The 18,915-nt window shown below is 42.9% G+C and overlaps 1 protein-coding gene across 1 annotated transcript in view; it reads right to left on the reverse strand.

Moving 5' to 3' along the window:
• DGKK (diacylglycerol kinase kappa) overlaps positions 1–18,915 on the reverse strand; it is a 160,757-nt gene that overhangs the window by 1,485 nt on the left and 140,357 nt on the right. The window contains exons 18-29 of the mRNA XM_043459737.1: positions 18,360–18,464; positions 17,627–17,723; positions 15,993–16,100; positions 12,451–12,547; positions 12,074–12,181; positions 11,326–11,439; positions 10,844–10,978; positions 8,591–8,751; positions 7,279–7,420; positions 5,978–6,064; positions 2,324–2,434; positions 323–446 (exon numbers count right to left, since the gene is read on the reverse strand). Coding sequence (XP_043315672.1) covers positions 323–446; positions 2,324–2,434; positions 5,978–6,064; positions 7,279–7,420; positions 8,591–8,751; positions 10,844–10,978; positions 11,326–11,439; positions 12,074–12,181; positions 12,451–12,547; positions 15,993–16,100; positions 17,627–17,723; positions 18,360–18,464 — 1,389 coding nt within the window. The remainder of the gene's footprint in view (positions 1–322; positions 447–2,323; positions 2,435–5,977; positions 6,065–7,278; positions 7,421–8,590; positions 8,752–10,843; positions 10,979–11,325; positions 11,440–12,073; positions 12,182–12,450; positions 12,548–15,992; positions 16,101–17,626; positions 17,724–18,359; positions 18,465–18,915) is intronic.

Genomic DNA, 18,915 nt, shown 5'->3' on the forward strand with positions numbered 1-18,915 from the left:
TTTTTTTTTTTTTTTTTTTGGTCACACTGCACAGCACGTCGGATCTTAGTTCCCCAATCAGGGACCAAGCCTGTGCTCCCTGCAGTGGAAGTATGGAGTCCTAGCCACTGGACCGTCAGGGAAGTCCCTCCATATCACTTTCTAACTCATACCTTATCCAAGAGACTTCTTGGCATCACCTAAGGTTGGCTCCCAGTTGGCTGCCTCCTCCATTACCACCGTACCTGCACACATTTCTAATGTGAGCTTCGGGTCTTTGGGAGGGAGGAATCCAGGCTGCTGGGAGGTCTTCATGACCTTGATGCCTGTGGGGGAAACTTACCAATAAAACCCTGGATGCCTTGGCCTGATTTAGGCTTGTATTCCTCTTCTGACTTCTTTTTCCCCAATTTGGGGAACTTAACTTTCAATCTGAAGCTTTTGCTGTCACTGTCTGAGGACTTTTCCTAGTAAAGCACAACAAAAGGAAGGTCAAAATGTTAGTTGCCTAATAGAAACAATTCTTAGAGGCTTGGAGAGATGGTGAACAAGGATGGCTGCGGGAAGCCGGCCAATCTGCTATCTATTCAGGTGTGGGAGACATCTCTACTCACTAGTACCATACCTGAGAAGGCATCTGGTCTTTACCAAGATCCTACTCTGTGCCAGATGCTTTGCTAAACACTTTAATGTGTGTGTGGTCAGTTGCTCAGTCATGTCCAACTCTTTGCGACCCCCATGGACTAGCCCCACCGGGTTCCTCTGTCCATGAAATTTTCCAGGCAAGAAATACTGGAGTGGGTAGCCATTCCCTTCTCCAGAGGATCTTCCTGACCCAGGGTTAGAACCCGGGTTTCCTGAATTGCAGTGGGATTCTTTACCACTGAACCACCTGGGAAACCCCTAACCCCCAAATAAATGCTCTCATATGTATAACTGATCTTCTGAATTGCCTTTCATAAGAAACCTAAAGTAAGGGCACAGGACCTTCCCTCTCAACCAAAACTCTGGAAAGCCCAATGAATAACTGACTCTCCTCCTGCTTTTCCCCATCAAAGTGGATCTGCATCTTCTGCGGCATTAAGGCAAGCAAGTTGGGTGTTAGGTGAATGATCAATATCTTCCTGCCTTTCTTTCAATCTACTCTGCCCTTCTTTAGAGCCTCATTTCTTCATATTTATGGAAATACTGAAGTCCAGAAAAGAGATTATGCCCAGACAAGGCAAACTCAAATATTGAGACCTCAAAGCATGGACTGTTTGTCTTAGTTCTCTCAATATCCAGTCTATCTGTCTAGGTCAGGGGCTTGGTGCTAGACAGTTGAACTGAGGAAGAAAGTGCTACAAGAGTTTGCTTCCTTTTCTGCATAACAGCATGTTTTCCTTCCCCAGAGGGCTGCTGGTCAAGAGCAGCAAAGGCATATGATAAAGTTATTAAATTATTTAAGACCTGAATTTGCCTGTGTCTTTTTCTCTTAAATGGTAGCCTAATTGCTACACTAGTCCAAATCCTTGTATGTCTTGCTCACATTCATACAACTGGTATATAAAGTCGGAAAACAGGTATAATGAGTAGAATAAATAAGGATTCTTACACGGTGTTGAAATGAGCAGTTCCATGGTAGAGAAGTTTAGAGAAAAACCCTGTCAGACCATAATGGGAGTAACTTACCTGATGATAGGTAGACATCTTCCAGTCATTTGATTTATGAAATGTACTATTTTTTCATCTCAGGAAAGCATTCAGAATTGTCAAAAAATGACAACATCCCCAGAGCTATATTGTAGCCACTGCTGCCATGCTTGATTTTCTTTTAAGCCACACATCTGCTAGGGGAAGGCACTGAGAAAGCCTGCTTTCCTCCCAGAGTGAGAGGGACAGAGAGCAGCAAGGGAGAGGTGATACTTGGTAGATTTAAACACCAGTATGGCCTGGCCACCAACCATTTAGAACAAATGTTGGCTGTAAACAACTGGTATTGGCCCTAATGGTATGTACCAGATGAAATTCAGTCCTGGCAGCAGGTACTAAGCAGGGGAAGGGAATTGTGGCCAGGAGAAAAGCACAGAAAAAGACCAATCTTGCTTATTCTTTTCCAATCTTCTCTACAGAGCTGTTCTTTCTGGTTATGTTCCCATGGTCATCTAGTTTTTCAATGTGCCTTCTGCCTTGTCTACTTAAATGGTGAGGAGATGCAAGGAGGAGGCTCCATTAAGCACAAGCTGAAAGCCACTACTGGTCTGCCTCTGCTATATCAGTCATTGTGTCCTGGCTTACACTGGAAGGCAAAGCCCTGAGGAAGAACCCCTCTTTCCCTTTATTTCCCAATCCACAGGTCACATACCTCCAGAAAAAGGATTGAATTCATCCAGTCAATCTTGGATAGCTTTTCAAACTCCTTATTCATGGCATCCAGGGAAATTTTCAGTGTGGCCTCATATTCAGCATTTCTCAGCTGGTGAAAACAGGAAAAAGAGTGAGTATTCAATGCCTAGTACTTTACCTTCATAGATTCTTGCTTTCTCCCCAACTCCCAGTCCCTGCCTAGTGGCCATTAGACCACAGGTTGCCAACTTATACCTCCTTTGGTCCATAGGGTCACTGGAAAGTACAGTCAGTCAGCTCTTTATTTTCTCAATAGGGAGATTCAGGAAAAAAATCAGATAGTGATGCTTTCCTTGGAGCTTGGCACACTTGCAAGCAGAGAGGCCCTTTGACCAGTATAAGTTAACACTGAGTTGTACCCCAACAACTTAGGGTCCAGGATAAAGGTCCTACTCTTGATCCTCAAGTTCCTGGAGACATCTAAATGTTCTCATAAAAATAGCTACCAATTTTTGAGCACATACTATATGCCAGGCACTATGCATACATGATTTCATTCCATCTTCTCAATAGCTTGATAATACCTTATGATGTACTATTGTTCTCATTTTATAGGTAGAAAAATGTACTCGAAGTTTAGTGCTCAAGATCACATGACTAGACAGAAACCAGATCTATTTAACTCTATAGCCTACCCTCTATACCATACTACCCCAGAAAGGGTATGTGGGGTGGCTAGATGTTAGGGTTGGGGGGAGGGAATCTTTATTACCCAGTTACCATAATTTAAAGGCTGCTTTGTGAAGCAAAGGGGAGGGCTAGAGAGAGACAGGCTCAAAATCTCCCTTCCTGGCAAAGAGGGTCTGCCTCTCCAGGCTGTGCTTTTAGCCCCTAGCTATTCACTCTTAGTAAATAAGAAATAGTTTCAGATGGTTTGTCTCACACATTCAGGAAACAAAGCTAAACATTCCCTAGTATCCCCCAGCACCCACAGGATGAACTCTGTATACTCCATGGAAGAGTTAAAATAGATTCTTCTAAAACCATCTCCAACTTAGAAGACCCAAGTCCAGACCAACAACATAGGTAAGATAGTTCATATTCCATTAGTGAGCTGGGAGGACAGATGCATGCTGATATCATCAGCCCTGATGTCCTTTCCAGCTCACCTAACTTGACTTTGTCTCTCCTCCCTGGTATGTGCTCTCCTTTCAATTTGGTACTTATGTGACTTCTTGCTGTGCATGAGCCAGCCTTAAGTAGAACCTTGCCAACTGTCACAAATGAGTGGCAGGTGAATGAGCAGGGGGTGGGATTGGAGGTTATGACCAATCAGGATGGGATATGAGAGGGTGACCAAGTCATGCTGACAAATGATCTCCTGTTCTTGCTTTACAACTAATGATTTAGGATGGTACAGGGTAGCCCAGGTGCACAGGACATGTGTGTGCACACGGTGGTGGGCTGGGGATCAGTGGTGACAGAGAGAAATGGCCATCACTTGAAGGTAAGGGGGAAAGGGGCAGGGGTCCTTGTGGGCACACTTACAAGCAATGCTCAAAAGGGATTTGGTAGGCAAACCCAAAGCCACAGAGTGAAATGAGGAGCTGGGGCCTTAGAAAATGATTCCTGATCATAATAGCAGAGGAATAAAATGGCTTCCTAATAACTTCCTATTTGGCACCTAGAGAATTAGGCTCTGAAAAATAGTATGTGGGTGGGCCTGAATCTCATGCTATAGTCTCTTGTCCTTCTGGCTCCAAGAGAGACCTTGTCCAGGACTCTTCTCTGAGATAAATGTGCAAACTGACTCAGGGGACTTTGTTGCTCACTTCTTGTTCCTGTCTGAACACATCACTAAGTCAATTTGCCAAATAAGGGAAGTGGGAGTTACTGGATGGCTACAACCCTCTCCCAACACTGAGCTCCTTATTGTCCTCCTCCTTCAAAGGGAGGAATAACAACATTTAATGAAATAAACCTTATGTCCATGTCACCTTCATGATATGGCCTTTCTTAGCTTCCATTTGCACCCAGGTCTCATTGGATGTTTGTATGTGTGTGTGGGTCCTTACCAGGTTCTTTATTAAGTGTGGTATGTGCTCAGTTTGGGTTGTTGGCTGGTATAAATAAATTTTCATGAGCCCATGAGCCTCAAGAAAGCCTGAGTGTCAATGAGAGGCCAGGCTCCCATATTTCCTTCTGCCCAAATTGGCAAGGTCATTGAGCTCTACCTATATATAGAAGGTACTTCTGGTGCTGTCTCTAAAGGTTGAAACTCTAGCCTGGGGCTCAGATGCTGGGACAGTCTGGCCTGATTGTCTTTGCCACTCTGCCACCTGTGCAGTGTGCCAATTAGATGTGCAAATAGAAGGGGGAAGTGGATGCACTTCTTTCAAAATCAACTCAGAGGCCCCTCTTCAAATAAACCTTAATTAGATGAGAAGCAAGAACAGCATCTTCCTCAGGGCCGTAGCAGTGAAACTCAAAGTGGGATGGTCATGATCAGTTGCCTCATTAGCACACACTCACCAGGTGTGCCTATGGGCTTTGCAGTATGAGAAATAGCAACTCTTCTTGTAGCTCAAAAACTGAGCCTCAGTCCATTTTCCCTAACACTGATAAAATCTACCATCTGTCAAGCTGCTAGGCAGAGCTAGGTACTTAATAAACAGTAGTTTGTTTAATCCTCACAACAACCTGGAGAGGTAGAGATTACAATCCCTATTTTGTAGGTTGGGAAACAGAGGTGAAGTTACCTCACATAGATACTGTTATGGATTCATTTGTGTCCCCTCCAGAATGATATCTTGAAATCCTAACTTTCAGTACCTCAACTATTGGGAAATAGGGTCACTGAAGATGTAATTACTGAGATCATTGGCCTGGTCTGGACCCTGGTGTAGGGTTGGCCCTCATCCAGTATGACTGGTGTCCTTTAAGGAGATGGCCATGGGAAGACAGAGAGAGCACCATGTGAATATGGAGGATTGGAGCAATGCATCTATATTACAAGCCAAGGAATGCTCCAAACACTGCCAACAAATCACCAGGAGCTAGGAAGAGGCAAGGAAGGATTTCCCTACAGGTCTCAGAGGGAACATGACCCTGCTGACACCTCGATTTCAGGCTGCTAGCCTACAGAACAGTGAAACAATGACTTTCTGTTGTCCAAAGTCACCCAGGTTTCAGTGTTTGTTACAGCAGCCTTAGGAAATTAATATAGTTAGCAACTGTCAGATTTGACAACTGTCAGAGACTGCCAACTTTCCCCACTATTCATTACTCTCTTCCCACATGGTGAAAGATGTATTGTGGAAACTTGGGAGATGCAGAGCAGCTCAAAAGAGCTCACCCTTTTCTACTGAAGCTGTATTGGGTATAGTGAGAACACCCTACTTCTGTTTGGTCTCGTATGGACCTAAGAGACATTTGCCAAAGGAGAGGAGGAGATTTTTCTTCAAGGATATGATAGTTCCTATGGACTCACATAATTTATGAAATGACATGATCAATGATAACTCTTGATGAGGATGACACAGCAGGGACTGCCAGATAAGCACCTGGGCAAAATGCTCCTACGTGTTTTTCAATGCCCTAGAACCAAGTGCAGACTGTGACCAACTTCATATGGGATACATTGCCCTCCCTTGTTCCAAACCCATCCACTCACCAAGTTTTCATCCAGGAAAGCTTTGGTGTCATCGTAGAGCCCTTTAAGACTAAATGCAACATCTACTGCCTCATTTCTGGTTAAAGTCTGAGAGGAGAAGAAAAGAAAGGAAGGGAAAGGACAAAGACAGAGGAGTTATTGGTTAGTAAGCATGCAACTGGCTTTTCTATGGGAAGGTAGAGGCAGGCTAGTAGGGTGTGGCTGTAAGTGAAAAAGTAATATTCACAATATAGCACAGCTAGTAGTTCAGCATGGGCACCAACTAGTCAAAACTGATGCCAGCTATCAACTACAAGTACAGCTGTACTGGTGTGTCCTATGTAGTGACATAGGACAACTTTGCATTTATCATCACCGATTGAGTACTCTGGGTATAGGGAAACACAAAATATGCAAACTGGACATAAGTTTGAGGCCACTTCTTGCCACTAGCTAAAGCCACCTTTTCCAAGGAATGTGGAATTAGGCATTGTGGAAATAACCATCTCTCTTCTTGAAACTCCACGGAGAAGGCAATGGCACCCCACTCCAGTACTCTTGCCTGGAATCTCCCATGGACAGAGGAGCCTGATGGGCTGCAGTCCATGGGGTCGAGAAGAGTCAGACATGACTGAATGACTTCACTTTCACTTTTCACTTTCATGCATTGGAGAAGGAAATGGCAACCCACTCCAGTGGGACGCAACTGAAGTGACTTAGCAGCACAGCAGCAGCTTCTTGAAACTCCAGGCCCCTTCCAATGAAGATTTGGCCCCCAATAAATAGGTCGCCTATATTTTAGGAGACCCTGATCCTGTATGTGGCCCTTTTGTATGGTTTTCTTAGCATAAAGTTACTTTTTAAAAACATCACTTAAAAATCTTCTGCCAGTGGGTCAAGTCATGAGATGGCACAATTAACATCAAGCATCCTAATCTGGACCATCCCTCAAGAGGAAAACCAAGGCAGCCTGGAGTTCAGGTTTCAATGACAAGTATCACCTTAACAGGTTATACAGGGATCCACCTGGGATGAGGAAGGGCCAAAGCCAAGTTCCTCTCCATTCACAGGCTATTTCTCCTTGAGACCAGTGTGGTAGATAGCTCTCAGGCTGATGAAGTCTGCTATGGGATTCTCCCAGTAGCCATTCTGAACCTGTAACAAGTCAAGGAATATCTGCCTCCCTTTCTACTCCATCCATCAGTTTCCTGCCATGTCATTTGCTCAGTTTTTCTATCCAGCCTCTGGTTCCTCTTCCTTCCCTTCTATTCCCTTTCCTATTTGGTTGACTCCTTTCCTTCATCTGCCCCTTCCTCCCTTACCTCAATGGGAATGCAGGAAGCTGCAGCTGTCTCATTGCTACTCTCTTGTTTGTAAAATACATCATTTAGGATGTTAGCACTGGCATTCACAGAATCCATGAGGACAGACACATGCTGGTGGACCTTGCTCAGGTCAGTAAGTCTGTAATAAAGCAAGAAGAGATAAATGAGTCTAGAGTTCTGAAGGACGTCTGGTCTGAGGTACTTGTAAGGGTTAGGATTAAAAGTAAAAATGAAAGCTCTGAGTACCTGAATTGTATTCTTTACTCCCTCCTGTTATTTCTACTCATTTCTAGGTAGCCACTTATGCCAGAAAATGTTTCTACTCTTCTGTAGGTATTCACTTTTGCCCATCCTTTTTTCGGGGATCTTAGTTTCCCAACCAGGGGTTGAATCCCAGGTCCTGGCAGTGAAAGCACCAAGTCCTAACCACTGGACTGCCAGGGAATTCCCACTTTGTCCATCCTTATCTCACCTGAATTAGATACTAAGTACTTTGGAAGAGTGGGAGGCTAGAATAGAGGAAGGAGCTGATTCCAGAAACTCTAAGGCTTTCCTGATATTTAAGGCCAAGGATAAACATTTTATTTTATTTTATTTTTTTAGGAAAGCATACTTTTTCCTTTAATTTCTTTAAGGCTATATATATATAATATATATATGTATATTATATATATATTCCATTTATTTTTATTAGTTGGAGGCTAATAACTTTACAATATTGTAGTGGTTTTTGCCATACATTGACATGAATCAGCCATGGATTTACATGTGTTCCCTATCCTGAACCCCCCTCCCACTTCCCTCCCCATCCCATCCCTCTGGGTCATCCCAGTGCAGCAGCCCCAGTACAGTATATTAACACATATATATGGAATTTAGAAAGATGGTAATGATAACCCCATATGCAAGACAGAAAAAGAGACACAGACGTACAGAACAGACTTTTGGACTTTATGGGAGAAGGCGAGGGTGGGATGATCTGAGAGAACAGCATTGAAACATGTATATTATCAAGTGTGAAACAGATCGCCAGTCCAGGTTAGATGCATGAGGTTAAACATTTTAAATCCTACTGGGTCTGGGGCAGCAGGAAGAGATCAAAATTCGTCTTTGGACTTAATGGGAGAAGTCCAAGCTGACCACAAAGACTATTTCCTATCTGGATTGTTAGGGTCCCTTTCAATCCTCAGAGCTCTGGGCAAGACTCCTTTCTGAGGTCAGGCTCTCCAGTAGCCTACAGACACAAGTTGGCTTCTTCTCCCCATCCCTTCGTGGGATTCCCAGCCTGTATCTGGGCCAGACCACTTACGTGCTGATGAGGTTTTCTGCAAGCCGAGTTAAGTGCTGCATCTGGGCATACTCCTCATCAGAGAGGCTATCTTGAGACTCCTGGGTATCCAGCTGGGGCTGAGAGGCAGCTTGGATTTCAGAATGCTTGCACTCCCACATTTTCATTGAGTTCTCAAAGTCCTAGAAATGAAGACAGTGGCAGATCCTAATGGTTGCTGTTAGCTAAGAGGGCACATGACAAGGTCTGTCTGTGAGTCTGATATGTGTGGGTCAAGGGGAATGAGGGCCCCACATATTCCCCCATACACCCATCTCCACACTTCATACATCTGTCCAACATTTTATGCAATGTCTTTAATACTAAGCACTTTTAGTTTTGTTGTTTTTACTGTTACCATGCCAAGTCTTGGGACAAGAAGCTTGAATCAGACAGATGTCTGCCTTCCAGAAGATTCTATAGGAAGGCATCATGATCAGTAAGACACTGGAGCCCCTTTCACTCTCCCTTCTTTGCCAAATCTAGGTAATATGTGCTGATGGATTTTAGAGCCAGATGTATCTAATTTAATTTTGAATTGTGCTTCTGTCATTCACTAGTCATGTGACTTTTAGCAACATATTTAACCTCTCTGGTCCTTATTTTCCTCACCTGTAAAATGGGAATAAGTGTATCTACCTCATAGAAAGAGGAGAGTGAAAATGTTGGCTTAAAGCTCAACATTCAGAAAACTAAGATCATGGCATCCGGTCCCATCACTTCATGGCAAATAGATGGGGAAACAGTGGAAACAGTGGCTGACTTTATTTTTTAGGGCTCCAAAATCACTGCAGATGGTGATTGCAGCCATGAAATTAAAAGACCCTTACTCCTTGGAAGGAAAGTTATGACCAACCTAGACAGCATATTAAAAAGCATAGACATTACTTTGTCAACAAAGGTCCATCTAGTCAAGGCTATGATTTTTCAAGTAGTCATATATAGATGTGAGAGTTGGATCATAAAGCTGAGTGCCAAAGAATTGTTGCTTTTGAACTGTGGTGTTGGAGAAGACTCTTGAGAGTCCCTTGGACTGCAAGGAGATCCAGCCAGTCCGTCCTAAAGGAGATCAGTCCTGGGTGTTCATTGGAAGGACTGATGTTGAAGCTGAAACTCCAATACTTTGACCACCTGATGCGAAGAACTGACTCATTTGAAAAGACCCTGATTCTGGGGAAGATTGAGGGCAGGAGGACAAGGGGATGACAGAGGATGAGATGGTTGGATGGCATCACTGACTCAATGGACATGAGTTTGGGTAAACTCCGGGAGTTGGTGATGGACAGGGAGGCCTGACATGCTGTGGTTCATGGGGTTGCAAAGAGTCGGACACGACTGAGTGACTGAACTGAACTGAACTGAACCTCATAAATTGTTGAGAGGATCTATTTGAGAGAATATATGTAAAGTGCCCAACACAAAGCAGGTAGTTTATAAACTAGACATCCCATCCCTTCACTATTGCTGTGTCTATGGACTGTGCATAGGCCACAGTTTAAGAAAGCCTGTAATCACTGAACACTGATCAATAATGGCTCCTTTCTAGCTTTAGGTAGTTTAGCTGAGGTGGGTGATATTTGTGAATGCAATATTTTAAGATGCCATGAAAGTGAAAGTCACTCTGTGTGTCCAAATCTTTGCGACCCCGTGGACTATACAGTCCATGGAATTCTCCAGGCCAGAATACTGGAGTGGGTAGCTGTTCCCTTCTTCAGGGGATCTTCCCAACACAGGGATTGAACCCAGGTCTCCCTCATTGCAGGCAGATTCTTTACCAACTGAGCTATCAGGGAAGCCCTTTAAGATGACTTAGAGGAACCTAGAGATCCTATTCAATGAAAAATCTCTTGTTGAGGGAGCAGATTTCTCCATAACCACTGAGGTCTTTAGCTCTCTGTGCATTGGAAGAATGAGGACAACTTTGTTGAAAACCACAGGAGGCAGTTCCTTGTCTCACTCTCTTGGACAGTGCTTTGCAAGTGTCTCTATGTATAAGAGTATCTCAGAGAGCTTGTCTGCAATTGCAAGTTCTCAGGTAATACCCATCCCCATTCTGATGCAGTGGGACCTTGTGGGGCCTAGGAATGGGCATCTCTAACAGGCACCCAAGGTGACTCTGAGATGTCATGCAGACCTCCTTTTGAGAAATTCTGCCTGACTGGAAGCATTCAGTACTCAAGTGATAGCTGTAGATGAGACAATGGAGGAGCCCAAGATGAGCCTTTCCTTTCTTACCCGATCTCTGGTCAACATCTGAGCAGTGTTCTTGTATCTAATCTTGATAAGGCCTGGCCTCTGAACCCAGGCCTCCCCATCCACCTGCACTGGGATACCTTCTTCACCATTGATAGTTATCATCACCTCACGGCACTGCCAGAGAAGAGAAGGAGGGAGAATGGGGAAGAAAAATCAGGCAATGACTACAGACTAATCTGATAATCTCACAGTCACAGCCTAAATGCGTATCTGAACAGGATCAGCAAACATGTGAATCAGATTATCCCAGGGAGGAAACATATGTTTGCTATAGACTTTTTGCTCCTTTGGTCCCTACCACCTCTATTTCTAACCTCAGCCAGCACCTTGCTGCCTACCAGATACCCTACTCCCTCCACCCTGCCATTCTTATACCTGGTAAATTCCTGGGAGCAGCCCACATCCTGTGTTGTAGCCACAGGGCTCAGACCCTTTCTGGTGCCCACCCAGTGTGTTCCTACCTGGGCGATGCGATGATGATGCAGGTTGATGATACGAGACATTGCCATCTGTACAGAACCAAAGATTGCCACTACCTCTAGCTTCCCATCATCTATCGCAGGAGCCTCATATTCCTGAAGAGAAAGAACTGTGTCACATAGCTCACTCTCGAAGAATGACACTTTGTCACAAGCAGGTATGCTTTGAAAGTTCGTGGTAAAAGTTTTTCTAGCTCATGAAGAGTGGAGAAACTACTACATTATTAAAAGGGGAAGGATGAGGTCAGGAAGCCAGCTTGGGAGAAAGGCACTGAGATCTAAACTCAGCTCCTTTTGAGATCACAACTCTTAGCTGGTTCCCTCCCTGTCTAATCTAGCACATAAATCCCCAAAGCCACTGGTCTCATGGCCTTCTTGGGTGAGCTCAGAGGAAAGGACTCATGACCAATTTCTCAGGAGATTTATTGACAGACCTCCTTAGAGAAAATGTCATGATGTAGCCAACCTTTCAAGGATCTGTCAGGTTTGAGAAATGGAAAATTCAAAGACCATGCAACACGGAAGAATTAATCTGATCCTCAGGTTTTCAGCTGATTCTTGTGCTCTGGGGTGGTAATTGCCTTAAAAATACTCATCATACAGCTGCTGCTAATAATGGTCCCCAGCCTGCCTCCTTTTCCCCCACACTCCAGTCAGTTCAGCTCTCCTTTCCGATAGACTTTAGAGGTGTCAAGATTTTCTCCCTCCTCATTCCCTGTTCCATACTCACTGTGGTTGCCGTGCTGCTTCCCCAAAAGTTGACACCTCCGGCATAGCTGGTAATGTTGAGCACTACAATGCCTTGCAGATTTGGCAAGGAGATGGCCTCTCCATCACACTGAAAGAAAAGAGTAGCCCTTATTGGCTGGCTCTTCAGATACCAGTGTGAAGGGATATTTACAGACATGGGGGAAGGGCTCTGTCTTCTCGTCATGCTATCATTTTCTTATCCATAAAATGGAAACCTATCTTCATGCTTTCCTCCCATGAGTGAGAATCAGAGTTAAAGCTTGAGAAGAACTAAGAATATAGAGGGAAATTGATTCCCAAGGTCATGATATTTCCTTTCTTCATGCCCAAGAAGGATTATCCTCTTTTTCCACTAACCTCCAGGTGCACTCGTTCTTCCAGTTTCCTGTAAGAGCGCTGAAAGAGTTCCTTGCTTCCCAGAAGGCCATACCACATCTTGTTCTTAAAGCGGCTACTACAGGGAGATAAAGGTAGGGAAAGATAGTCAGAGGGTGAATAATATAAAGGTAAGCGGATGAAGAAAAGTAAGATGAGATACCATCTTATTCCTCAAGTGCCTTGTTATATATAGGGTGGAGTCATGGTAATGTGACACAAGAGGGGATGCTAGGATAGTGTAACTGGAATCCTTATTCATATACCAGCTGTAATGGGTTCCTGGGTGTCCTTGAGACCTCAGCATCCCATTGATTTGTCACTTGCTGTTGATATTGGTTCAGTTTTGCAAGAGTTAGACTATATTAAAAAATAAAGCTCATAAAAAGCTGTGAGCACAACTGGGTTGTACGGGTTAAGTCACTTCAGTCGTTTCTGACTCTTTGCAATCCTTTAAACGGTAGCCCATCAGCTTCCTCTGTCCATGAGGTTCTCCAGGCAAAAATACTGGAGTGGGTTACCATGCCCTCCTCCAGGGGATCTTCCTGACCCTGGGATCAAGCCTGCTTCTCTTACATCTCCTGCATTGGTTTCTTTACCACTTGCATCACCTAGGAAGCCCAACTGGCTGGTACACACCAGCAAGTGCCACTCCAGGAGATCAAGATTTCAGCCGCTTGGAATCAATTTCATTTGAAATATGTGACAGGCTGCAGTTTCTTTGAAGCATAACTTTTGTGGCAAAGTGGAGGGATTTTGTAAGACCTGTATCTCAAAGACTTCAGTTCAGTTCAGTTCAAAATTCAGTCGCTCAGTCGTGTCCGACTCTTTGAGAACCCATGGACTGCAACACACCAGGCTTCCCTATCCATCACCAAATCCTGGGGCTCACTCAAACTCATGTCTATCGAGTCGGTGATGCCATATCCTACCATCTCATCCTCTGTTGTCTCCTTCTCCTCCTGCCTTCAATCTTTCCCAGCATCAGAGGCTTTTCAAATGAGTCAGTTCTTTGCATCAGGTGGCCAAATACTGGAGTTTCAGCTTTCAGCATCAGTCCTTCCAATGAATATTCAGGACTGATTTCCTTTAGGAAATCCTTGCAGTTCAAGGGACTCTCAAGAGTCTTCTCCAATACCACAGTTCAAAAGCATCAATTCTTTGGTACTCAGCTTTCTTTAGAGCCCAACTCTCACATCCATACATGACTACTGGAAAAACCATACCTTTGACTAGATGGATCTTTGTTGGCAAAGTAATGCCTCTGCATTTTAGTATGCTGTCTAGGTTTATCATAGATTTTCTTCCAAGGAGTAAGCGTCTTTTAATTTCACGGCTGCGGTCACCATCTGCAGTGATTTTGGAGCCCAAGAAAATAAAGTCTGTCACTATTTCCACTGTTTCCCCATCTATTTGCCATGAAGTGATGGGACTGGATGCCATGATCTTCGTTTTTTTTTTTTTTTATCTTCGTTTTTTGAATGTTGAGTTAAGCCAGCTTTGTCACTCTCTTCTTTCACTTTCATCAAGAGGCTCTTTAGTTCTTCTTCACTTTTCTCCCATAAGGATGGTGTCATCTGCCTATATGAAGTTATTGATATTCTCCTGGCAATCTTGATTCCAGCTTGTGCTTCATCCAGCCCAGCATTTCAGATGATATACTCTGCATATAAGTTAAATAAGCAGGGTGACAATATATAGCCTTCACGTACTCCTTTCCTGATTTGGAACCAGCCTGTTTTTCCATATCCAGTTCTAACTGTTGCTTCTTGACCTGCATACAAATTTCTCAGGAAGCAGGTCAGGTGGTCTGGTATTCCCATCTCTTTAAGAATTTTCCACAGTTTGTTGTGATCCACACAGTCAAAGGCTGAACACTTAATTCAGTGTTATAGAATAGAGCTAAGCTTACCAGACAGACTGTAGAGGAGGGCCCAGTGGAGAGAATATGGGAAAGGCAAGGATATCAGGAGACTTGTGGTGGAGGTGGGAAGAACAAGGTCCTGCTCACTGTAGAGTCTCTGATAAAAGCAGGCAGGATACTCACAATCCCTAGAAAGGCTGGATAGAATCTACTCTGAACTCTCCAAACAGGGTCACAGAAATGAGCCACCACAAGGCACGGGTTTTGAAATGTAACAAGGCTAACACAAAATTATTTGCACTCTGCTTCAAACCATAAATTCTCTGGACACTTTAGTTTCCTCATCTATTAAAAATCAGAGCTTAGTTATATGGAAATGCAAAATACCTAGAACAACTAAGACCATTCTTAAAAAAGAACAAGGTTGGAGGACTTTTGTCTCCTAATTTCAAAACTTACTATAAAGCTATAGTTATTAAGACAGTGTGGTGCTTGCATAGGATAGATACATAGATCACTGGAACATACATGAGAGTCTAGGGGAAAAACCCTTATATTTAGGGTCAACCAATTTTTGACAAAGGTGCCAACACAATTTGTTGGGGGAAACACAATTCAAAGGATAGTTTTAAAAAATGGTGTTGTGGGAAAAAAATGGTGTTGTGGGAAAAAAATGGTGTTGTGGTAATTGGATATCCATGTGCAAAAAGATGAACTAAGTTCTTACCTAACACCACACATAAAAATTAACTCGAAGCAGGTCACAGACTTAAAGGTAAGAGAAAAAACAAGAATTTTGGAAGAAAACAGAGCAAATTTTTAACACCTTGGGTTAGGCAAAGATTTCTTAGATACAGCATCAAAATCATGGTCCATAAAAAAAAATAATAATAGGAATGCATCAAAATTCAAAACTTTTGTATATCATAAGATACCATTAAATTAGAAGACAAGCAATAACAACAGAAAAGACAAACAACTGGGAAACAATATTTGCAAAACGTTTGTTTCTCAGCCCAGACCTGCTCTGAGAAAGAACTTCTGGTGGCAGGTAGTAGGGGTGATGATGGTGGATGGAGGAGGTGCTTATTTTTCTTCATAATTTCAATCTACCAGAAGAACTCTGAGGCTGCCTTAGGGTATATCTGCAGTACAAAAGTACTGGAAGGTCCCAAGCAGGCCAACCCTAGATGGGGTAAAATCAGTAGGTCCAGGGGAACCAGGTTAGGAACCCTAAGAACTAGTAGAGTGATCTTTGATGCTTTGCAGCCTTGCCAGGCAAAAGCAGGCCTGAAACTACTACTAGGAGCTTGTCAAATTCTCAGACAGAACAAAGATAGGGAATTGGCTGAATCAAGTCAATGTAATCTGTTTTCACTAACAGTAACACAGTTAGCTGTATTTACACAGCAGTCCACAGGTCAAGACTATGAAGATGGCTCCAAGTTCAGAATTCCAGTGCAGTCACCACAGATTTGGTCAACATTTGGGGCAAGCTATCCTATTAGCCTAACCTTCAGACTAATGTGTTTTACTTTCAAATGATGGACTCTTTACTTTTCAAAAGAGTTCTGTTGTTTGGGATGTGGGGGATGTAGGAGTACATGTGTGTGTTGTGACTGTGTGTTTGCATGTGGGCAGGGAAGTTTCTTTTCCTTACTTGTATTGTCCTGGGTGTTCATCTCTTCTGGTGTTGAATTCCAGAGAAATTTTAGCATCTAGCCCAATTCCAAAATAGTTGTTCATGACACACTTTTCTTTGAAGCGTCTGAAATTAGCCAAAGGGAAGAAAAGAGTAGACGTTGGTATAGGAAAGAAGTGCTGTTATCACTGGGCTGCAGACTTTATCTAAATGTTCAAAACCAATGAGAGAAGGCCTGTTCTACATTGGGTACAAGGCTTAATATTCTTGAGAGGCACATGTAGATATCCTATTTTGTTAACAAGTAGCTTATTAGCTGTAAGAGAGGACACCCAGCCAGCTGGGAGGATTCAGTGGGATTGAGACTCATAATGAAGAAGTCGTCTTTGGAGACTGTCAGATATGAGTGGCCAATATTTTCTCCACATAAACTAGAGGGAAATAAGAATAATTGACTTATTTCCAAAAAGAACCTTTGAGTATCTCAGATTAAAATGTATGATGAGAGTAAACTCTGTATCACTGCTTTTAGAGATTTCTGAACTCCTTTTAGCACTTTCACATCCAAGGGCAAAGTGACCACACATTTGAGGGGGAAAGACCTTATAAAAGATGATAGATATATGTAGAACAAAAACAAACAAATAAAAAAACCAAGCAGTTTATTTGATTCTTTTGCATCCATCCATTAAAACCAGTGGTGTGCTGGAGGCAGTTCATATTAGCTTATGTAAGCTGATTATGCCTATAATTCCTAACTCTGCAATCAATGACATTGTATCAGTAGCTTGAAGTAGGCCATAATAGGAAAGTTTATAACAGGAATAAATCAGGGCTTCCCACCTGCCACCTACCCTGGGGGCTGGTTGTTAAATATTTTTCAGCACACCATTGATCAAAGTGATAAGTCATAAGTTCACTGAGGTCTCAGATATGAACTTAAGCTAGGGGCAAAGTGGAGGGAAGTGGGAGTTGAAAATGGGGGGAAGCTGTAGAAAACATATAATTGCCAACTGTCTTTCAAGAAATGAAAAATAGGTACAGTTTAGCTACTTAATCACAGATTTTTTATAATTCACTACTAAACTGATCCTACATCTTTCATGTAAGATTTTCCTCCTTGACTATAGCCCAGATATTGGGATTTCTTTAACTGATATAACCAATATTCTTAATGGAACTCAAAATGAGTGAATGTGTTGGAGCTTAGCTACTGGGAATATTCTAAAGAGGAAGGGTTACTGAGACAAATGTCTTTACGTTTGCTTCCTAGTCCCCTAAATGCCCACTTATTTCTTAGCAACTTCAGTTGTTTACTATTAAAGGCAACAGTGAAAAACGGGTCCTTTGAAATGAAATGAAGTTGTGATAATAATAACTATAACACATATAAACCTAACTATGGACGCCAAAGACTGACCAATGTAAGTACTTTGGATAAATAAACTCAATAAATACAACAAACCTATGTGACAAGTTCTACACTTATCTCCATATTATACGTGAGGAAACTGAGGTTTGGTTGAACTACTTGTGTAAGGTCACACAGTTAGTAAGTAGAGTCAGCATTTGACTCTAGGTATCCTTAGTCCATTCTCTCAACCAGAGAAAGGAAGAAGCCATAGAAAGGTAATAGGTCTATAAATACTTACATAGTTTCAGGTGTAAAATGTAAGTGCTCCAAATTGAGGTTTTCTAGGTCTTCACTTTTGAGAGAAGATATAGAAGACAGAGTACCAAGACGAGAACCTTGACACAAAAGATATCACCTTGGTGTCAGATACAAAAATGAAAGCCCTTCCCCTACTTTTATTTCACCCTACTTTCTCTGTTGGAACAGAGTCAGCTCAATGACTTTCTTTTAGATAATATTCAGGGTTCTCACTCCAAAGAGGGATCATCTTGGATGGACAGGGACTTCCACTGAGAGAATAATAAGGCTGGGCAGACTGCTTGCTGGCAGTGAAACAGCTTCAAATCTTGGGTTTCATGAGGCCTTTTCAAAGAACCTAATGGGGTCATTAGGAGATGCTTCTGGAGATAGGCATGGGGTTTCTGCAGAAGAGGGAGGGATCTCTATGGCAGAATAAGTGAAAGTGAATGTTGCTCAGTCGTGTCTAACTCTTTGCAACCCCATGGGCTGTAGTCCATGGAATTCTCCAGGCCAGAATACTGGAGTGGGTAGCCTTTCCCTTCTCCAGGGGATCTTCCCAACCCAGGGATCAAACCCAGGTCTCCTGCATTGCAGGCAGATTCTTTGCCAGCTGAGCCACATAGCAGAATAGGATTAAGGCAAAAGGAAGATGCATGAAAATACTAAAGGTATATTCTCTGGGAACTAGAAGACAGAGATGAAGCGTAGAATAAAAGGAGAAAGATCCTTACGGTGTCTTGGGCTCATCTGGTTAATATCTTCTGAGTCATCTTCTAGGAAGAAAGTTGAACTGAAGTTCTTAACTGATATTGTCTGTCGGCTTTCCTCATCAAGAACTACAGAGAAAAAAATGGAAGGAAGGAGGGAAGGAGGGTTGGAAGGAAGGGAAGGAAGGAGGAGGGGACAGAGGGAGGAAAGGAGAAAAGGAGGATTGGTCACATTTCTTGAGCATCTCTTTTGTTAACACCAGTCAGTGCATGGGGAGACAATGGAGACTCCCATTTGATCATCACCTCTGCTTCATGATGCTGTTTGTGGTTTCAGTTTTTCTATAGTATTGGCATGTTTCTTTATGTCCATGTTTGAGCTTTCTCTGTTTTACTTGTTACTCTTTTCCTATCACCCAGTAAATGTGGTTGTGAGTAGAAGCTGGGGGCCAGGGGTAGGTGGAGCAGGATAGGAAACTCTCTGCTCTTCTACCTCCATCCTATTTGTAATTCATTTCATCCTATTTGTAATTCATTTCATCCTATTTGTAATTCATTTACTCATGTGCCCTTTGTTCTA

Source organism: Cervus canadensis, chromosome X (assembly GCF_019320065.1).
Source record: "Cervus canadensis isolate Bull #8, Minnesota chromosome X, ASM1932006v1, whole genome shotgun sequence".
NCBI classification, from domain to species: domain Eukaryota; kingdom Metazoa; phylum Chordata; class Mammalia; order Artiodactyla; family Cervidae; genus Cervus; species Cervus canadensis.